Source organism: Mizuhopecten yessoensis, unplaced genomic scaffold (assembly GCF_002113885.1).
Source record: "Mizuhopecten yessoensis strain PY_sf001 unplaced genomic scaffold, ASM211388v2 scaffold8841, whole genome shotgun sequence".
Classification (NCBI taxonomy): Eukaryota; Metazoa; Mollusca; class Bivalvia; order Pectinida; family Pectinidae; genus Mizuhopecten; species Mizuhopecten yessoensis.
Genome location: NW_018407749.1, coordinates 1,219,644 through 1,243,809, shown reverse-complemented (window position 1 = coordinate 1,243,809; position 24,166 = coordinate 1,219,644). Strand labels below are relative to the sequence as shown.

The window sequence follows — 24,166 nt, the reverse complement described above, 5'->3', positions numbered from 1 at the left end:
ATCAATAACAGTGTCGGAACGGGGGAGAGAGAGGTAGGATCAGTACCAGTGTCGGGACAGGGGAGGGAGAGGGAGGATCAATAACAGTGTCGGTACAGGGGGGGGAGAGGTAGGATCAGTACCAGTGGCGGTACAGGGGAGGGAGAGGTAGGATCAATACCAGTGTCGGTACAGGGGAGGGAGAGGGAGGATCAATAACAGTGTCGGAACAGGGGAGAGAGAGGTAGGATCAGTACCAGTGTCGGTACAGGGAAGGAGGAAGTAGGATCAATACCAGTGTCGGTACAGGGGAGGGAGAGGTAGGATCAGTACCAGTGTCGGTACAGAGGAGGGAGAGGTAGGATCAATACCGGTGTCGGTACAGGGGAGGGAGAAGCAGGATCATTACCAGTGTCGGTACAGGAAGAAAAAATGTAGGATCACTCCCGGTAACGATGAAGGGGAAAGAGATAAGGAAGGGAGGGAGATGTAGGATCAGTACCAGTGTCTGTACAGGGGAGGGAGAAGTAGAATCAGTATCAGTGTCGGTACTGGGGAGGGAGAGGTAGAATCAGTACCAGTGTCGGTACAGGGGAGGGAGAGGTAGGATCAGTACCAGTGTCGGTACAGGGGAGGGAGAGGTAGGATCAGTACCAGTGTCGGTACAGGGGAGGAGAAATTGTCGATTAAACCGAATGTCATTCCGGTACAAAACAGTTAAAGCCAACACCTGTAGCATCGTTCATTGGTCCGTGGTTTTGCTGCATTTTACAAACATTAAAAACTAATTAAACCAAACAAAATCACAAGGTGTATAGCGCCACGTTTTATAGAAAGATAGATGATACAACAATATGTATAACAACCAGCATGAATACTGCATTCTTCAATGATCTTATAATTAGATCACATACATCTTAAAGCCCCAAGCCATTTATATATTTCAAGGGGCGTAAGAAGTTATTGGCAAAAACGGTACGTTTTATAATGGAACAGGATTTAAGGTTAGGAAGGCACGCGAAAAGGGATGCAGATCTATTGTGTCCTCAGGAGCAAAGACGTTTGGCACCTGCAGCAGGAAATCGAAACCTAAGATGGAGCGACAGAAACGTGACAGCAGGACTTTACGGAGAAATCCGGGTAATTACTACATCTTACGTATTAATGGTATATCACTGTTCGGGCACGGAATTGTATCAAATTTCTGCACAACAATACATAAAACTATGTGTTTTGAAAGAAATCACCGTATACTTTGATATTTGAAGCGTTTCTGAACAGAATATTTCAAACTGTGTTTCAGCCGTCCTTAAGACTTATTATCCTATGTCCATGAACAAGAAACAAACATTTATTTACTAATTGACCGAGGATGAATGTTTGAAATTCCTAACACATAAAACAGGTTAAGGATTGGAGGTGTTCTGAGTGATTTATTGGCGTGTGTGAGGTAGTGGAAACCTAGTTTTTGACATCCACACCAAAAATTAAAATACAGTAAAATGGGACAATTACTGGGTAGACGATCTGCTAGCACAATGACAAAGGTACACCTTGCAGAGAAATAGTACGAGATTTATTTGATCCCACCTATGTAATGTTTGAAATCTCCCTCCTGAATACTCCTCTTGACACGTCACCGCAGCAATGCCTTAAATGTTCCACTTGTTTTCGCGTCTCTCTGTCAGTTTGTTATAGCAGGCAACATGTCTCCATCATATCTCATCTTCTCTTCAAGATTTAACCAAAGTTGATTTTAAACGATAATGGTGTGTAAAATGCTTTCGCGGGCAGTTTGACAGTTTAAAGTTTCTTTAGTGATTACTGGAGCATGGCTTAAACTATGTCGTAATAAGAACATTTTTATTCATAATGGAAGGGAAATGGAACACAATAAGAAAAACAATATTTTCGGGTCAACTACCGGAAATGTGTAAATGTCTCATTAATATTGTGGTAATATCATTATGGTGAAATTGGAAGGTACATGATCATTGTGTAGTCTATAGGGATTTCAGAAGTGTATCCCTCTCAAAAGGAAGAATGTTCTGGGTCCATTAATGGCCTTCACCCTCTAACATGTAAGCCGCACTGGCTGAACGGACTCTTGTGTATTGAATGAATCAGGATACTGACCCTCCTCGTATGTATACAGTTCCAGTTCTCCTCCAGCGCCAATGCCAACTGAGTGACGTTGATAGGAGAATGTTTCTTCTGTCCAACTAGTTCCATAAATGTTCTATCGTTGAGGGGTCAGGGTTGCATGAGGGTCCTGTTTAGGGAGTGAACACTGTTTGCTGTCAGATAATCCTTGAAATGCCAGGGGTTACGCGCACTTACGTATACATTACTTGAACCCCTGTGAAATGACATGACAACATCAAATACGGCACCTTGTGGATGATACAGGAAGGCTAGTTTGATTCTTTGATCTACATATATAGAATCGCGGGGTAGCGTAACGGTTAAACTAACCGTCTTTGAAGTAGCATGTTGATCCGTTGTTATTTTCAATGGAAAGGTATCAGCATAGCGATTAATTAAGTATATATTATCTGAAACCAATCAAACAGCTAACCGCCAAACCTTCGTTGTTTTCATAACATATTCTAGAGGTGCAGAAAACGGAACGAAGCTTAGCGCCTGGAATTTCGAGGATACTGTCAGAGAATATCAGCAGACACTTTTTGCATGCGACTACACATTGTCTTGAAGAAACTACCAAAAGAACGGTGAGATCCGCTACAACATGATCTTTGTAGTAGGCAGTCGTGAGACTTCCCAAAAAATAGACCGGCGAGTTTTGATGTAACCCCTCCCGATACCATGACCGATCCTCTCCAAAGCGGCCATTATCCCGCAAGCATCTGAGAAGGCTTTTATAAGCTTTACAACTTTTGCTTGATCCCATTGCTTTTCGGCAAAAATATGAACCAATGTACATAATAGCGTTTTGTCGACACGTCTATAGGCGTGACGTCAGCCGTCCGCGGGGTAAAGCGATAACCTTGACTCCTTGAACATGACATTCCGACGTCCTTGCTGTGGGAGCGATTGACGAAATGCGTGTTCAGTCATTGATCACATTTTAATCTGTAATATGACAGATGACAGCCACCTTATACCGAAAGCGCGCAGACAATTGGATCAATTGGGACAAGATGACGAAAAGTATGCCCCTCCTTGTTTCCGTTGCCATAGGACGCGGTTGTGTAGATGCGATAGTCACTTACCCCTATCCTACCGACGCGTCGTTACATGAGGGTGGCCAAGTGGTTAAGGCGTCCGACATTCTGCTACCACTAGCCAGCCCTCCACCACTGCGTCACTGGTTCGAGTCCTACGTGGGACAGTCGCCAGGTACTGGCCGTCGGTCGGTGTTTTTTCTCCTCCACCACCAAAACCTGGCGCGTCCTTAAATGACCATAGCTGTTAATAGGACGAAAAACAAAACAAACAAAACAAAACCAAATATGAGGACGACAGCTAAAACCATGCCGATAAAAATCTGTTTCGAATACTAGTTACAGTTGCTGGCCTTGGTACGGGGATGCTAACGTAGAAAGGTGTGAATAAATAAAACTTCTTAGTAAACTTGTCAATACATCAGTTGTAATTTAGTTGTTTATTTGAATTGATGCGATGTATATGGAAGGGTGTATGTTGCAAGGTGGGTATACCAGCGGAATGAACCTCAAGCGGTGTAGATTACATGGATCTTCACCTCCAGTTTTCTGTTTCATGCTTGGTAGCTCGTTTTCTGCATAGCATGTTAGTTAAAACAGGAAGGAGTTGTATAGGTTTTCAGAGGAACAGACGGGTGTAGCGGAAAACAGGTGTTTGAGAGAATATAATGCGATTGTAACATTTTTCTCACGGTAAAGGTAACCTAACGCCGGCTATAGACTACAGCGGTTAACTTCAGAATTGCGTTTTAGTTTGAAAAGAGGCGGGGCAAATATGTTATAGTGCCATGATCTCATTTTGGTTTGTTTGGTAAAGATGACGATCACTCTAGATCTGTATACGTTTGATACTGTGCTATGTACTGTACATTTTAAAATGTGTGATTGTGCATGTATTGTATAATATAAATAAATAGTGTTTGCTTCAAAACTCTATATTATATGTGCTGTTACACACCTTAGTGTCACACTTTTGTGTGTGTCAATAGTGAAATATACAATCTTGGTATTTACAAATGTATGATGAACTCGCTCAAAGACGACATTTGTGCGTATCAACATTACCATACTGAGAACAAAAACAAGATAATGCTCTTAAATCTGTATTTTCAGTATTTTTTAACACATCTGTTTATGAGTTAATCATTAAGTTAATGATTTGGACACAATTACATTTAAGTTTATATGTTCTATATTAACGATGTTATGAAACCCAGAGTAATTGTCTTATTTCAGTGACTCCAATATCCCTGTGTTCGACACAAATCTTAAACAAAGATCATATTATTTCATATTATTGTTTTGCATGCAACCTACATCTGTATCCAATAGTCTATGTAAAACTTCTCCATATATAAGTAAAATGTTGATATATGAAGAAAAAAGTATACATTATACATCTATATATAAATACAACATACAAGAGTCACTTCTGATGGATTAAAAATAAAACTATCAGTTGTCTTACGTGTATTGTGTTTTTATGTATATATACAATTTGGTATAGTATACACATGACTATAATGTATTTTACAGTGTAAAAGACACTGCAGACTCATTGTCACAGATTAGTTACATGTGACTCTACAATCAGTGTAATTAAAACTGTGTATGCATTTTTTCGTGGGCTTATAATTTTTGTGGTAACGATTTTCCCGTCAAAAGTACAAAGATTAAAAAACTGCGAAATAAATTGGAATTCAACCCAAATTTATATCCTAGAAATATGTGTAATGGCCTTGAATCCACAAAAAATGCATCTTCAGAAATTCGCCATTTTAGCAAATCTGCGAAAATAGGGGCAACGAAAAAAATACTTTCACAGTATATATATATATAAAAAAAAAAAAAGAGAATACCGACGTGTCAACAATACCTTAGTTCTAACTCAAAACAGATAGCACTAGGGGTCGATATGAACACAAGAAAGATTCACATGGAGACATCTGAAAAAGTACGGGAATAATAAGTCCAGGTGTTCCGGAAGGGTAAACGTCTTCTGCTTCGTCGATTATACCCGATATGTAAATGAAGAAAAAACACCCCAAAACAACAGTATCTATGTCTTGAATTGATAACATTTGTGCAAGATGTTTGCTTTTCCGTATAATGATATTAATCGGTGACCTTAATTGTTCTTGCATATTACCAGAAGTCTTGGTACTTCTGATATATTTTTTAACATATTCAATATTTGATAATGAAAACTGTGAATCTTGCAGCGTTACAATTTTCACATATCAAAAACCAATTGCCGATTGGCAACAAGTTGTTTTTTATTAGTTGGTTTTGACAATTATTACGTGTACCTCAACACAGCTTGTATTTTCTGAATATGTTACCATGGTAACACACAATCGATTAAAGTACATCTGATAACACCTATCTGTGGTTGAAAATTATTGGTGTAGAATCTGCATATTTATGTATAAATACATGTAAAAAATTCAAGGGGAATTCAAAAATGGTCCGACACGTCAATCTAGCTGTGTCTTTTTTGTTTTATATTACATGTACATAATTGTACTGTTCATGAAAATCTTGCTTCGCTTACAAGTCCTACACTTCGATCTGTTTTACATGTGCCGTCACACCTGTTAGAGTTTGTTTCCTAAGATATTCAACCTTAAACGGTCACAACAGAATGTAAGACCACACTCTAGATCTCAGTATATGCTTCTATAAACTCTTTTCAAAACTTTGTATGCAATTTTCAGCAATCTAAAAAATAAGGAAGAACCCACAAGTATATTTTTCACCCACTTATGATATGACTTTTCAAGCGATAAAGTGGCTCGAGTTTGTTGATTTGAAAGTTCGTTTTGGTATGTATTTTTGTACACACTAACTGTCGAGATGGCATTTAGTGGGGTATTGATATAATCCCATGAAACGTCAAATAATACCCCCATACATCAGGAAGCTCTCAAAATACACACTGTGTCTCAAGTAGTCCTCACATGTAAACTAATACGGAAACCCGACTCTACATAATATAGCAATGTTACGCGTTAACTAGAATGTTCACGGAAGCTTGTTGTAATATCGCCCCGACACGGGTGGTTACCGGTGGCTACCGAGGACAGGGGACTATCGATACGGAATGTGATGTCACTTACGGGAGAAAGGCCCTGATTTAATGAACTCGGTCCCGGATATTAATGACATCGAGTCATGCATGTTTCGTTGTATTGCTTGCGCATCTGCTCTGTGTATGGTAATGTTTATCATTTAAATGTCATGTGCATGTCGCTTTAAATCAAATTATTTTTCAGATTGGAAACATAGGTCAAGGTACTTCACCTACTATTTTTGCAGATTTAAACCCCAAATTAGTATTATCCCCAGCTGTCACGACCTGTTACCTCGCATAAACAACAAATCAAAAATATTTGAAGAAAAAAATGAAACTAGAAACCGACAGATGGATGGACAGACGAACTAACAGATACACAGACAAAGACAAAACTGACATATACATATACACGCAGACAAAGAACAGATGGACAGATAGAGGAAAATAGAGAGAGAGATAAACAGCCAGGTAGACAAATACGAAAAGTTCAAAAGTTATGCTTTTAAAAGTCCCATACCTTTGGAGTTTGTTGCAGTTTGCATTACCTCTGTCATTCCACAACTGACTACGCCATAATTGTTCTTCATAGATTAAAACGGATTTTTGATTTTCACACATGACGTTTGTTGATAGATCCTGACCACATGGATCCCTCCATGGCCACTTGGGAGTGCTGTCTCACTGTAATGTGATGACCTCGACATGGTATATTTTGTATTAAAACATTCCACTCGACATATATGTTAATTACAATGAGCACAGAATAGGTACTTTTGGTGACTCCATCATACAGAAAACGAAAGCATATGAGAGAAAAAGATAAAGATCCTAGTGTTAAAATGGTCGAAGCACACCAGTTTCGGGTTTTTCAACGTCCCCTACACAGAAGAAGACACAAACTCCCCGTATCTCCAGTCGCCTCATACGACCTTTCCGTGGCATACAGCAGGTCAGTTCTTCCTCTGGACGTTCACAGGTATAGCCGTGACATGCTTGGTAGAAGATAGCTTCTGATTGACCGTTTGATCATGATCAACTTCACAGTTAACGGCTCACGTGTAAAAATTAGGATTCCTCAAAATTGCAGGCGTTATTCTCGCTGACGGTCTCTGCAGAAAACGTAGGTGGGCGTAACCGTGGAATTTCGAGGATGCTCTGGCAGCAAACAATGTCCCTATCCTACACAGGACCCCATGCAACCCTGACCACCCCTCCTCGATAAAACATATATGGAACTATATGTAGTTGGAGAGATTAATAATACTCCTTTCAACGTCACTCCGTTGGCATTGGCGCTGGAAGAGGAATGAATGGAACTGTATACACACGAGAGGGGCCATTGTTTCTATAAACAAACGTCCATTTGACCTCTGTATACAGCAGCCGAACTGTCGAAACATACAAATGTAGCATTACATTACATAGCAAGACAAAGAGTGTATTGTGCTAAGAAATAGAACACACCATGCAAATACAATTATGTATGTGTACATTGCATGAAATGATATTTCAATAATATGGAATAGATAAAGACATTCTTCTTATAAGGGAATGTTGGTCGCATTGCAAAAAAAAACCGGAAAAAACATGGGACGACGTTAAAGCTTTAAATAAAATACATCCTTGTGAAGTAATGCAGAACAACCCCGACCATAGTGATGTTAGGTGATGCATGCAAAGGAGAACACAGTCCAAAGGCACAAGGGGACTTAACAAAATGTATCAACTAATATGAAGTACATTCTTATGCAATAATGCAAAAAAAGCATTAGGGCTCACGCAACAATATAAATATATAAATTGCCAAATCAGTTTATCGTTTACAGTAAAGTAACTGGTATTATAACATTCATAATACAATAAGATAAGATAATCCCTGTGTAATTCTATTAGTTTGACAAAGGAATTAAACTATCCAAGTTTGTGTTTTGGCTATTTAATGATAAATGACACTTATCTTCAGCTTCTTCTAATAAACACTTCTTACATAATATTTGATGTTTTGATATACCAGTTTATCTACCACGCTTTACCAGTAGTTTGTGTGGGATGTATTCGGCTGTGACCATGTGAATGACCAGTCCCTAGACATATCGCTTTGAGTAGCATATGTCGTTAGTGGTCAATTGTTCGTCACGTCCTGTGTCACGGATAACGTTTAATTTAGTTAATTAAATACTTAGGGTAATGGGACCTTACCTGTTACTGGATCTTAGCGTGAACGAACTGTCTCCTGAAATTACAATTGTATCCGATGTTGACGCGTAAGTAGGTTTATTTCACGACAGAAGAAACCATACAATGTCCAACACATTTAAATTACTAGAATGCAAGAGAAAGATGTAAAAATATGTCAGTTGTTCCCGTTAACTGATCAGGTCTAGCTTAAACATTTATATTGCCCGATCTGGTTTGGTTCCAAGGAGTAGACACAGGTTATACAATCGTATCAACTTATCAACACATCCTGCTTAAATACAAATACATGAAATAACAATTATGTAAATCACATTAATGAAATTGCCAGACAGGAAAATGATAAATATTTATTTCTATATTGTTAAACCTTTCAACACCTTTCACTGGACACCATTCAGTTTTGTACATGTTTGAAGATTCCTCCGCTTGATTCAACTGACAGGTTTTCAATTTCATTGAGTAAAAGGACTAAGTTTAAGGGAAGAAAAGATTATTTCTCAAATCTACAGAATAGTGACACTCTAGGAAGCAGTGATTCTTTTTCTTCACATTGATATATACAGCTACTTGCCGGGCTGGCAGGTAGACTGGCGTCTGACATTCTGCAACCACTAGCCCTCCAACGCTGGTTCGCGGGTTCGAGACCTACGTGGGGCAGTCGTCAGGTACTGGCTGTAGGTCGGTTTTTTCTCCAGGAACTCCGGCTTTCCTCTTCACCAACACTTAGCACGTCCTTAACATAGCTGTATGTAGGACGTAAAACACAACAAACAAACATGCTCAAAATGAATCGTAATTAAGTGGGCTATGTCAAATTTTAATACCATCATATAAAAGATATCACAGGGGCCAAATTTTTATGCAATATTACAAACTATGGCAATGAATTATAAAGTTGCTAAATCTAGTTCGCTATATAATTTACTAGGGCAACGAAAATCCCACTTATATGGTATACGTCATAGTTAACTGTCCTTAAAAACTGTATGGTAACTTTGGACAAAGATCTGATGCATAATGTTTCAGATTGTGATAACGCATACAAAATAGATTTGTGATATTTGATTTTGAAAGAGGTATTTAAGTGCCATTAATTTTCTTGGTATTTTGATCGTCTCTTTTATCATTGGATCAAAAAGAGCATTGCTTGTTTGTTTGTTTCTTTTTCAGATTTGAAACAAAATCCTGACGTGCAGCAGATGTGAGATAAGATGGTCGTAGTTCGGATTCACAAAGAACGGGGAACGTCCGTGAAATGGCGCTCGTCTTCGTACGATCGGCGACGACATGGATTATTCACACCGACATAAATAAGGGACTTTAAGGTCATTGTCAGGTTTTTCTTTTCAAGGCAGTCTTATTGATATCTACCCAGTCGGCTTAAACTGTACTGGTATGTAGTGAGAGCGCGAGACTCGCTCTGCTTTTTTTTTATTATTTCCTCTCTGTGCGCGCGTGGCACAGATTAGCGGACTATTGAATATAATATGAACTTAACTACATGTTAAATCCCTTTTGAAGATGGACATACAATACTAGTGATTTTTTCAAACAAATGAAAATCAAATGATCAAAATATGAGCCGTGATAAAAACTGTAGCTCTACCGCATCTGTTTGGTTCGCCTCCGTCCTTGCGAATAGTGACAAGAGGAGGCGATCTAGTCGAGCCAGGTAAACCAATCAGTGAGCACGCTTGGACGGTTATAGTGGCTAGCTATAGTCGGCTTTCACCACCAATTGATGTATTAAGGGAAATCGCATTAGCCTGTGGGGGCGTGGCTAAATCACCTAATCTTTATCATAAATTCAACGGAGCGTAAAAAAAATTAAACGTGAATCGAATGCGCGCTCGTTCAGAGATTTGATTGGTTGAGAGCGGTCGTCACGGACTCCATACCTGGCCGGTTATAAAAGATGAGGTTGTGTTCTATACAGCCATACGCATCTTATATGTCCCAGCTGGTTTCCGAAGGGTTTAGTATCACCATGAATATTTCATTGCTTTGGAATAATACAGTGCAGTTGAATTTCTAACGTTTTCAATCATCTCTCAATTCACCGGGGATTACTTAGCAGTGCTGTAGATAGTATTGCATAAAGGACTTTGTGCGTGCGGTGGTGCACGCGAGGATTCTGTTATATATATTTAAAGACATCATACCATACATCATGATGATGTCATGTGATGGTCAGCTAGCCCTATCATACACTCAGTTGACCACAGTGACCAGTGATAAACAAATAGACAGTACACGGCATGATGTGCCTCTAACGGTTAATCTTGACAGTATGGATATTGGGCGGGAAGATATCGGGGCCGATGGAAGCGAGTTCGGATCTCCATCAACCTATATTCCAAGTGACAGTGAACTTACGCCCTGTTCCCTAGGGACCACGCCGGATACTCCTATGAGTCCCTTCACTGATATTCACAAACATTTCGTTTTTCCGGGAGAAAGTGGTTTCAATCAAAGCGCGCCTCACCATGGACAACAACAGTGTAAAACATCCAGAAAAATAAACTCTTCCTCTGCTCGAAGACGGAATTCCATGACCCCCGGACGGGAAGTATTACGGAAAAGGCGACTGGCGGCAAATGCCAGGGAAAGGAGGAGGATGGAAAGTTTAAACGTGGCCTTTGACCAATTACGTGATGTCGTTCCTTCAATAGGAGACGATCAGAAACTGTCGAAGTACGAAACTCTTCAAATGGCACAGAGTTACATAAATGCACTGAAAGATTTGCTTATCTGAGATTTTACCTGAGATTTTTAAAAGTGCACAATACTTTAAACATGAACATTCTATATTTTTGTATTGTCATTGTGCATCACACCTGTGTTCTATTGCGAGTGGCGTATCGCGTTAGATAGCCGGCCTTGAGGTGTACTGTTACGCCGTACTATTGTAGCAGACATTCCGGGTTTAGTGAACTCCAGGGTAACGATTCACAGCTCACACACCGCACATCAGAAGGGAGCTAACTCCACGTAGACCATTAAATTCCGACGATGAAAATGCGGCATTTTGGATGGTGTCTGTTCATTACATAATAACTTGTTAACAGTCTTCCTTGTCACTTAATTCTTTGCCAATAAACACTGAAATGGAGAAAACTGTCTCGGCCGTGGTTTGTAAGCCGATGGCCGGGTACGTTGCCTAACTAATCGGATCCGGTTTGCGTGTGATACCATCAAGTGCTAATTCATTGCGGACCATTATTGCCAGCATTTACTGCTCGTCTGACTATTTGTGACTTTATAATGCGTGGACACGTGTTGAAGAAACTTCTGTTAGCATTCCAATTTATTCATTGAATGAGAATGTACTATTGTAATTTGTACGCCATTGTTATTTTCAAAGGTAGCTGGTATCTTATTGAAGATAGTACATGTATATTTTTTCTACAACTTTATGAATGCAATTTTTTTCAATGTTGATAGCTTTTAAAGATGACTTTATTTTGTAAATAAAAAATGTTGAATTTAATTATGTGTTTGATGTTATTCTGATTAGGATGAGGTAGAATTATCATGTATTTTCATGAGGCCACACCAAACTCATGACTTAAATATTATTTGTATTTAGACGCTCCAAATACTCTTACACTTCTTCAAAATGTTTCAACAAGTCAAATTCTTATGATATCAGTTTTTGTTTTTGGGTTGACACAAAAAGAATAACAATTCTGGTCCTATTGTACGCTAGCTCCATATTACTGAAGAATATTCCTGAGAGGTTTGGTACGGCATCTGCTCTTTTATTGCTATCGTAATACGTAGAGATTCCAGCTCGAATCAAAAGACAAAATCAGGGGCGTTTCTAGGATATTTGAAAGAGGGGGCGTAGCATAAAATATTTTTTGGACCATTTTTTTGCTAAAAAACATAAAATAATTGTGAAATGCACTAATGTAACGGTTCCTGACTTGGAGTATGTATATTTTATAGTAAAAGTGTCAGTGTTTGACATTTTTTATCAGAGTATGATAAATTGCCGTATTCAATACAATATTAGCACTTCAAATGACTTATTTTTGCGAAATCTGTGTTTGCCAATCGGAAATTCAACTTCTGTTTAGCGAATATTTGCCATTAGACATTACGGAGACAACTATGTCTTACGAACAATCAGTAATTTGCAGTGCTTAAATGTATCCCTATCGGCTGTATTTAAACTCGGCATGTTATTATCAGTTTGTCAAAAGTAAAAATTAACGCGACTGTGAAACGTGGAAACTTGTGCACTGTAACATCAAACTACAGTTGCTGATTTTTACCGTCTTGTTTCTTCTTTTTTTTCCGGAAAAAGACTAGAAATCAAATTCGTTCGTCCTTTCGCCCCAAAGACGGATATCGCGAAAAATCACACGAAAAAAGACGGGGAAAATACTCTCATTTCTGTACACAATTTTCAAGGTACCACGATAGGATATCACATGCAAAAAGGTACCACGATGGGGTATCACATGTAAAAGATACCATTATGGGGTATCACATGTAGAAAGGTACCACGATAGGGTATCACATGTAACAAGGTACCACGATAGGGTATCACATGTAACAAGGTACAACGAAAATAAAAAGAAAGTAATAATATAATAATAATGATAATAATAATAAAAGACTTTGTCTCGGGTCGATAACACTTTGAGTCAAAGACTCTTCTAACAAGTGGTCGACAGCAAAATGTCCAATATTTACAACAAAGACATGTTACCACATGTAAGGGATCGGGTATTGGAAGAGAGTGGTTGTACATAGGCACATGTACCACGAATTAATGAGCAAGTCTTTTTCATGAAATGAAGGACATACTCAAGTAACACGATCAGGAACCACACACAATGGCCAGACACACTGGTATAATGGTTCATTCTTACAAACAATCGAAACGAAACGTTAGTTGTCTGTATGTATTTAATCCGTAATGTTAAGAAACTTAGAAATGGGACGATTTTGCTCTATAATAACTTCACGAAATAGCGAGCTAGGTTATTTTAAACAAGTGATATGTGCAACAATGCATATTTATAAAAGTAAGTTTCAGCAAAAAATGAGTTTAAACGTCCACCTCAAAGTGGGTAAAGAGGGCGGAGGCTAGAGGGAGAGAGAGAGAGTCGTTTGGGCAGCGGTGACTCGCATTTGCATACTGTATGCTCGTGCAACATGCCGCATGTCAGACACACTACTTATGGAATACGTAATGTAATACCTTGTGATGATCGGGAATGTGACCTAGCCTTGAAAATATTTTTTTCCGTGTGTGATAAACGTCCGGGTTGTTCATATGAATTCCTAAAAATATAACAGCGTCACAGCTGTTGCCACACTGCAGGAAGTGGCAAGAAAACCCGGAGGTAAATATGGAGTGCTGTCAAAAATGGGGTCTCTATATGGCGCTACCAATGTAAAGAATGAGCATTTCATATATGTAAAGTTTATCACTGAAATTTAAGGAGCATGGCACTCAAAACAATTTAAAACGGGACACAAAGCATTTTAGTTGTATTTGATGACCTACACTTTATTTCTGAACCAACAACAAATTAAAAAATAAGAATCCATTCTGGACTACTGAAGTATCAAATGTTTCCCCACTTTTATATGGTTCGTTATAGCATCAGAGGTAATACTCTCTCGAGTCACAGTGACAACTAAGGGAAAACTTTAACAAAATCGGCGACAGGTCGTCAACAATCTCATTTTACGACATAGGTATACCCCCATACCTTCACGTAATACCGGAGTGTAGTTAAAACAAAACGTTTGTTTTCTTATTAGTTATTTAACGATTGTAAAATATGACTAGGAAAAGACACTCTTGCACTATTTTATAATTAGGGTTTGCTAAAATTCGTATTTGGATATTGTTGAACACAGACGTTATAGGGCTGTCATTTCGTGACACGGAATCAATACCCTTTTCCTAGCTGTAACGGAGGCAAAAAAATCACTCAACTTGAACGAAATAAATTTTAAAATGCCAATACTGTCAAAATTCACACCTGCATTAATCGATATTTTCTATCACAGATTATTTTTAATTTGACTCAGACTTTTGACGTGTCCATTCATTTTATTTCGTGTTCCCGAATTGGCATTTTTATACCATTACTGGTCATTGAGACTAGAGTTATACTTTTCGGATTTTGACGTGATAATAAAAAAAAAAACTCACTGATGAGATAATTATTGTGGATTGTTTAAACATCCATAGGATGGATCTAAGTGAAACCTTGTGTTCTCGGGATAATTATTATATAGTAATCAAGTTCGTGAATTATTCAAGATTTTGTTGAATATTGAAATATGTTTATTATAACTCATGTTATTAGAAAATGATAAAAGTAGTTCGTTATTAAAGGAGATATTTGATAATAATCTCTAAATGTCCCTGCTAAGTTTTAAGTTTTTTATTTCCGAATGCAAATCAGCATATAGGTTNCAAGTTATATTGTTCAGCAATTCGCTGGATGAAACATTTAATTAAAGCTTACCTGTGCAGATTTTACCTGTAGACCTTATATTGGCGACAGATGTTCCGACATTGGAAGGAAATCGCTCGTGTGGAACGATCCACGTGGTGTATCTACGTTGTATATTTGTACAAGATTGTATCTCGTGCTACTCGCGTGTGACCGACGGTAGGTAATTTTACCTGTAATATACCCGTTGAACAGGTAGAAAACGAGATGAGAGGCTCGTGCCGACTATTACAAATTTCAATAGATTTGATAACTATTCAAAAGTCACTCCTATCCATCTAACGGGTCAGATGCGTTCTTTATCTGTTGATAATTCTCCTCCGATTAAAAACTTAATAGATGTGACGGTTTTAAATATGCCTATTAGACAAAACATAAATTCTTACTATTTTTTCACAGACGCCTACACATCAGGTCTAACCATTTACCTGCCTGACTAGCGCGTGCTGACAAGGTGAATTACGTACACCTGTCAGAGTCGCACCTGATAATTAGATAGGTATGGTAAATAAATAGCATACCTGCCTATACTGTACCTCATTACAAGGTCAAAAATCGAACTTTTATATAGCTAACACACTGAGGCCTGTGTTGATGTTTAACCAAACATGTGTAATAATTATATACAATTATCGTAGCCACGGAGGTTTAGGTACCTAAAATGACCACTTGTCGTAAATTAGAATTTCCTGAAAAAATTCCTTTCAACTTAACGGAAGGCGAACACTAATACGTACACCTTTCTGCACTAGTTGGTCACATTGAGTAAATATTTTCAAAGATTATTATTACTATAGACTGGAGTCCTAATATGGTATTTGTAAATGTATTTTTCTTAGTGGACAGAATTCTTCAAGATAGGACCATATTTTTTACGTTCAAATTAAGTTCTACAAATCATTACAAACAGATCGAAACAAGTGTATTTAAAGGGCTGTTTTCTGATATTGGTTTGTATTGCTAGTGTGATGCAATTATCCATTTTAACTATTTCACACTGATTCATACAGGTTTATCCACTGAGAGTCATTTCAAATTCAATTAACGTATTTTTTTTATCCTAAATAATTAACATCAAATATGTGATGCCCCAACGTAAAATTGAAATGACAGCAAACCAGTTCACCATTTCACAGCATTAGCATACACAATTGTTTTGACTGTGAAAAATGAAAAAAAGGGAGAAAACGAAGTTATTGATCATAATGCGCCTGTCCCAATGCAAACATATTCATATTCCAATCTCGATGTATTGTACTTTTCATTGCTGTTCATCGAGGCAAATGTCATTATAAGTGGCCGTGTTCATGCGTCGTCGGAATACCTGTAATTAGAGGATGCAGTTCAAACAGTCACTAGACTATGATTCATGTCAATATGATTCTTGATTGTGTACTCGTCTCGTCATAACGGTGGGTCGCTTCTTTTGAATAACCGCGGACTATTTTCTGTCTGATTTCTTTTTTTCACCAAGGGACATTTTTTATTGTTGACGTTGGGTTGGTGGGTGGCGATAAAATTCGTCACTGTCACATTACGTTTACTGCTAATTGGACGAACTAATTACATGTAAGTGACTTGCAATTATTTCACTCTCCTAAGACAAAATAAACAATTGACTCCATTGGCTATTACAAACATCTGCATAGTTTGCACCTGTATGGAATTGAAGTCCAAGCAGTCCATGCCTTTTGACGCTTAAACGGTCACAGGAGTCAATTAGAAGAAACAAAGAAATCAAATATAGAGTCACTAAATTAGAAATAAAGCGAAATCTGAACAAGAAAGGAAAAAACGTACCAAAGATAAGAATACCATCTCCATTGAAACCAGTCTCTGATCGAAACCTTAAACAGAGAATAAGATATATAGTTAAATAATGATACGAGAGTATCAAGGTGAACAAACTTTACTATAATTTCAAACAATATTGAATTTGATGATTTATTTCCTACAAAGATGTCAAGAGTGGCTGAAGAAAAGAATCACAGGCATTATCGGCATATGACATTAACTGTCGACACGTCGTCATGACCTTATCTGTTACATGGCTCTTCATCAGAGGGGATATACGTCATATGACCTTTATCTGTTACATGGATCTTCATCAGAGGGTATATACGTCATATGACCTAATCTGTTACATGGCTCTTCATCAGAGGATATATACGTCATATGACCTAAGTTGTTCATTGGTTCCCCACCTATTGGTTATGGTATTACAGGGTCATAGCTGTTGTCAGTTAATAACATTATCTGTTACATGGCTCTTAATCAGAGGGTATATTCGTCATATGACCTTTATCTGTTACATGGCCCCTCATCAGAGGGTATATACGTCATATGACCTTATCTGTTACATGGATCTTCATCAGAGGGGATATACGTCATATGACCTTTATCTGTTACATGGCTCTTAATCAGAGGGTATATTCGTCATATGACCTTTATCTGTTACATGGCCCCTCATCAGAGGGTATATACGTCATATGACCTTATCTGTTACATGGCTCTTCAACAGAGGGTATATACGTCATATGACCTAAGTTGTTCATTGGTTCCCCACCTATTGGTTATGGTATTACAGGGTCATAGCTGTTGTCAGTTAATAACATTATCTGTTACATGGCTCTTAATCAGAGGGTATATTAGTCATATGACCTTATCTGTTACATGGCTCTTCAACAGAGGGTATATACGTCATATGACCTAAGTTGTTCATTGGTTCCCCACCTATTGGTTATGTTATTACAGGGTCATAGCTGTTGTCAGTTAATAACATTATCTGTTACATGGCTCTTAATCAGAGGGTATATACGTCATATGACCTTTATCTGTTACATGGATCTTCATCAGAGGGTATATTCGTCATATGACCTTATCAGTTACATGGCTCTTCATCAGAGGGTATATTCGTCATATGACCTAAGTTGTTCATTGGTTCCCCACCTATTGGTTATGTTATTACAGGGTCATAGCTGTTGTCAGTTAATAACATTATCTGTTACATGGCTCTTAATCAGAGGGTATATTCGTCATATGACCTTTATCTGTTACATGGCCCCTCATCAGAGGGTATATACGTCATATGACCTTATCTGTTGCATGGCTCTTTATCAGAGGGTATATTCGTCATATGACCTTATCTGTTACATGGCTCTGTATCAGAGGGTATATATGTCATATGACCTTATCTGTTACAGTGCTCTTCATCAGAGGGTATATACGTCATATGACCCTATCTGTTACATGGCTCTTCATCAGAGGATATATACGTCATATGACCTAAGTTGTTCATTGGTTCCCCACCTATTGGTTATGGTATTACAGGGTCATAGCTGTTGTCAGTTAATAACATTATCTGTTACATGGCTCTTAATCAGAGGGTATATACGTCATATGACCTTTATCTGTTACCTGGCTCTTCATCAGAGGGAATATACGTCATATGACCTTATCTGTTACATGGATCTTCATCAGAGGGGATATACGTCATATGACCTTTATCTGTTACATGGCTCTTAATCAGAGGGGATATTCGTCATATGACCTTATCTGTTACATGGCTCTGTATCAGATGGTATATACGTCATATGACCTTTATCTGTTACATGGATCTTCATCAGAGGGTATATACGTCATATGACCTAAGTTGTTCATTGGTTCCCCACCTATTGGTTATGTTATTACAGGGTCATAGCTGTTGTCAGTTAATAACATTATCTGTTACATGGCTCTTAATCAGAGGGTATATTAGTCATATGACCTTATCTGTTACATGGCTCTTCAACAGAGGGTATATACGTCATATGACCTAAGTTGTTCATTGGTTCCCCACCTATTGGTTATGTTATTACAGGGTCATAGCTGTTGTCAGTTAATAACATTATCTGTTACATGGCTCTTAATCAGAGGGTATATACGTCATATGACCTTTATCTGTTACCTGGCTCTTCATCAGAGGGAATATACGTCATATGACCTTATCTGTTACATGGATCTTCATCAGAGGGGATATACGTCATATGACCTTTATCTGTTACATGGCTCTTCATCAGAGGGTTTATACGTCATATGACCTTATCAGTTACATGGCTCTTCATCAGAGGGTGTATTCGTCATATGACCTTATCTGTTACATGGATCTTCATCAGAGGGGATATACGTCATATGACCTTTATCTGTTACATGGATCTTCATCAGAGGGTATATTCGTCATATGACCTAAGTTGTTCATTGGTTCCCCACCTATTGGTTATGTTATTACAGGGTCATAGCTGTTGTCAGTTAATAACATTATCTGTTACATGGCTCTTAATCAGAGGGTATATTAGTCATATGACCTTATCTGTTACATGGCTCTTCATCAGAGGATATATACGTCATATGACCTAAGTTGTTCATTGGTTCCCCACCTATTGGTTATGTTATTACAGGGTCATAGCTGTTGTCAGTTAATAACACAAATAATGACACAATAGTTCCAATATCGATTCTACTATATATAAGTTTCTTAATCAGGATGAAGTTGATCAAACACTTTATTTTATTTTGATTGAATATCAAATTACTTTGAGTCCATATTACCAATTTTCTGATTAACTCACACAACATATATTTAGGCAAAAATCATTGAAAAAAACAAAATGAATGGCATCTGTGTTTACTAACCAGGCGTCGGAGTGACTTCGGCTTCATCATAAAACATATTTTAATGTGTCGTCTTTTACAAAATCACTCACCCATAAAACTAATTTCGATGTGTAAATCATAAGAATTTCGATGGTACGTTAAATAAAACGTTATAAGATTACACCACCATAAATTGTCAAGGAATGGCGTCACGTCGAAATCGTTTACTAGAATCAAAGTATTTTTCTCCTTTTCTACTGTAAAAGTAAAGATATGTTTTCCCTCTTTTCTAACCATCTGTTTGTCTACTATATCACTGCTTGGTCAAGAATGACTTTTTAATATCAATGGAGTAATAAAACATAATCAATAGGTCAATCTTAATATTCATTTTCAGATAACATCTAACAGATGTCTCCTTACAAACGCAGTGAGGTTCGTAAAATTTATGCAACTGAATCAATCAAATCACAGTTTAAGCAGTTCTGAAAAATTTATGGACAACCATGAATATTCTTCTTTATAACACATTGTATACCATTATCAGTCATGCAATACATCAATCAGTCCTTTCTAAATAAAGTTTTATAAAAAGAAAAAAATGTTAAGTCATTTCGCCATAATAGAATCATCAAGGAGGATATTGTCTGTGTGATGTTTTTATTGGTCCGTTTTTGTTTTGTTTAACTTGGCGGAAGAATATTTAAACAGACTTTCGACATTCGAGTGTGACCTAAATTCTGACCGATCTGTCTCTGATACTATGATGAAGACTACTTTATATAACAAACACTATATTACATATACTGATATCTTGTGCCTGAATCACACAAACTTTGAGTACTACCTGCATCTTCTTTATTCTTTAGAATCCGAACATAACAGATTCCAACCTGTCAGTTTCAACCACCTTTAACACAGAAGTACATCAAGTTGAGGAAAGCCCAAGCGGAAAACCATAATGGCATTTGTTGGATAACAGCTAACTGTTTGAGAACAAATCACTCTTTTTCTGTCACCACTTGGAAATGAACACTAATTCGCGGAGAGTGAGTGGGTGGCCGGAAGCTCAAGCTAGACTGCACACAGTAGTATTGTCTGTATGCTTCAGGTGATCACTGCAACCAAACCACAAGTGTACTCACTCTGTGTAAAAATAGTAAGAAAATATAGATGCTTGCCTGTTGTCCAATTTGCTATTGAACAATAATAAATGTGTTGAAATAAAGACTAGAGTGATCGCTTCACTGCCTACTCTGGGACATTTAACAATGTTATAACAATATATATCGATTAACCAGCAAACGCTGTCATACTTACCTACTGTATGCCAGTTGGTAAGTGTAATTGTGTTTGCTAGTGAATCGCGAAATAAATTGAGCACACAAATCACTATGAGGTTACAGTAAATAACTGGTGGCTTTACGAAGCTTTTCACTGTCATAGTGTCTTCCGCTTACTTGCCGACCGTCCTTGTACGAACTGCATGGTGTTCATGGATCATTAAGGCGTCATAACATCAACTCTAGTGACCCTTGTAATTTTTATTGGTAGCACGACTGAATAAAAACTAAAGCTTTATGTATGTTTTGGACTTCATTTTAGGTTAAGACGACCGTGCATTGGGACTCAACATGATGAAGTGAACAAAGTCAACAGGTCAAATTCGAGCGAACATTCAATTCGACTAAAAGAATATTCTCCTACACTCTGTATGAAATAGGTGTTCAAACAAGTTTGCTAATTAAAAAAATAATTTTGCATCTGCACCGACGAGAGTTTGTTTATTCAAATCCCATCAGAAAGAAACATCAATACTTTTAATATTAATAAACACATTAATTACAGAATGGGAACCCAGGAGATCAAATACAATTTTACCGTATCATCTGATATCAGACTTTATCGGGCTGTTTGTTTTAACAACAATCGGTACCCCGTTATACAAACTCGTATCGAGAGGATGATATCGATAAATCATGTCTCATATTCGTGTGGCTATTGTATGGGATCGTAACAAAAGCAAGAATACCTAAACGGACGCACGTGCAGGGAGCAAAGGTCAATCTGAAACCATTGAAATAGATAACGATAGTAACAACGAACGGTCGTGTTTATTGATGAAAATCTAGAGATCAGACAACGTGAAATTTGGCCGCCGTCGGCTTTTCAAAAGATTTTGCAATCTCATCATTTCGCGTACTAACTAACTGGTTGCCGGATATCTAACCGATCTCTAGCTGTTGGGTCTTAATACCTTCATGGAATCGGAATGGAGTTCCGAAGTCGGCACTAAAGTTGATCATGTTTCTGTCATCACACCGCTGATATCGACCCACTACCTATCGAATGACAGAAACCTGCACATAAATCGATGGCGGCATTGTTCATCTGAGAGCCCTCACTGATCGACTTTCTCCAGCTTGCATTGTCCATTGATTCAACGGCGTTAAACATCAATTTAATAATGGAAATTAAATATTGTTATCCTAGTAAATTGTATGAAGTGGTAAAGCGTTCGTATTGCTTCTTTACTTGTACACTTTTTATATCATTTTGTGAGCGTATTAATTTATCAATTCCACATCAAAATTATTAAATATTTAGTAATGAAATTACTCAATATTTATTTTCTCTAATTGCATTTTAGAATTTGAGATAGAGATTGTATAAATGGAATAAATTTAATAAAGTTGATGTCAGGACATGTTGGGGAATTGAAAATATTGTTCCTTGCCAAGATATCACTGGGCCTTAATACGAAAATCGTAAATGTGCATAGAATTTGGATACGTTTTTAATGTTTAAATAAATTTGTTTTATTGCAGAGATAATTGCCTATATCTAAAACCAATGCCGAGTGATTTCATAATATTTTTTTTCAGTTAAGTTGAATTTATCAGATTACTACGATCATGTTTAAATCAAAGATTTTCGATAATTTCTTCGACAAGCTTTGAGATGGCTCTAGTGCTTCCAAATCTAGAGATTTGACCATAAATGTGTTTTTTGGCTTCAGAAGTTTTGAATTTGGTATATTCGTTTTAACGTGTTAAAACAAAATAAATGAAATCTTTGTATAATTTAGGGCGACAAAACATAATTTGTTTTATTTATTCATGAGCTTAAAAGTGGATTTAACCTTTTCATTTAACATTTAATAAACACCAGAACGGATAAAATACATGTTAATTTCAGTAAAACGAAGGGACTGCACCTGTTTATGTTGGCCGTTCTTTGTATTATCTCAAATGTCCTCTAGACATGAATACATATAAATTTTGAAAGACAAGTGTAATTTGTTGTTCTGACCTAATGTACCTGCCTGTTCTTCAATACAATAATACGATAGAATACCATTCAGGGTATGCTATGGGACTTCCTAGCAAGTGAAATACATGTTATTAGACACTTCCATGAGAAATTCAGATACATAAAATATAGTGGCAATCTAATGCATGTATTTGCTCTGTTCATTCAAATATTAACTTACATGATGTAATTCGCAAAATGGAGAGCCGATAAACACGTTCAATGCATAAAAATGATTTCCAAAGCATACATGGGAGACATATATTTGGAAAGACTTAGACTGTAGGTATTATCATTTCAATTTTAACATCTTTTTAAGAGAGGCTCATTCAGAAAAAAGGCAAGAGACTACCAACGCATCAACAAAAGCGTATAAAACTAATAGAATTTGAAAAAGCCAATTTGAAGATGGATCCAAAAATAAAAAATACACACAATAATTACCAAGGCCTGAATTGACAGGATTATTATGGGAAACTCTACTAGATGAAGATAACTCCTAATATGATTTAGTATTCCATAAAGGCAACGGCATTGTCTGCACCACTGTAATATATATTGTAATGTAAGAAATAAGTGAATTTAATACTTTCGTATCAGTTAGCCATCAAATCACATGCTTATCGTCCCCACGTTTTACATGTATTTTAACATATTTCATACGATTTCAAGTAAACTCTCACATTTAACGTCTGTCTACCCTTATCGTTTCGTCGTTGAATGAGGAAAATTATGTAAATGAATAAATTATTTTGCAATAAATGCATATCAACAGTAATGATGGGCATGTTGATTTTTAGATAAAGAGGTCGGTCTGTAAGGAAACTGCCTCCCGATCACAGTATTGTGAACTGGAATACCTTTCGCTGATTCTTTACAAAAAATGGTAGTCAACAGCACATGAAGTACTTAATTAATTTCCGTAGGAAGGGTAACTTATATTTTTTCATTTTTATTTATTACCATTAAATATTTTGCTTTTTATTTTACCATCACACATTTGTTAATGAGTTAAGATTATACAGTGTATTCCATGGACGATTGTGTATCATCAATAAAGCTCGCTAAAGAATATTGCTGCCCCGAAGCGGTCGAGTAACGCAAACAACTTGGACCAGAGGGAATATTTTCATCATTTACAGACTATTTAAAGAAAGTTGAGGAACGCCAACTGTTTGGCTGAAGGAAAATCTATTTCGATATTAGAATGAGACCCTGAGAGAGTTGTTGACAACGAGCATGTTGTTTCTAGAGGTAAATATGGCATTGATTACCAGTGACTTGTCATCGTCAGC

At 37.3% G+C, this 24,166-nt stretch overlaps 1 protein-coding gene across 1 annotated transcript; it reads left to right on the top strand.

Moving 5' to 3' along the window:
- Positions 1–10,354: 10,354 nt before the first annotated feature.
- On the top strand, positions 10,355–11,891 carry LOC110456781 (basic helix-loop-helix transcription factor amos-like). The gene has a single exon (XM_021507739.1). It carries the CDS (start codon positions 10,610–10,612, stop codon positions 11,192–11,194), a length of 585 nt encoding a protein of 194 aa, XP_021363414.1. The 5' UTR covers positions 10,355–10,609; the 3' UTR covers positions 11,195–11,891.
- The last annotated feature ends 12,275 nt before the right edge of the window (positions 11,892–24,166 follow it).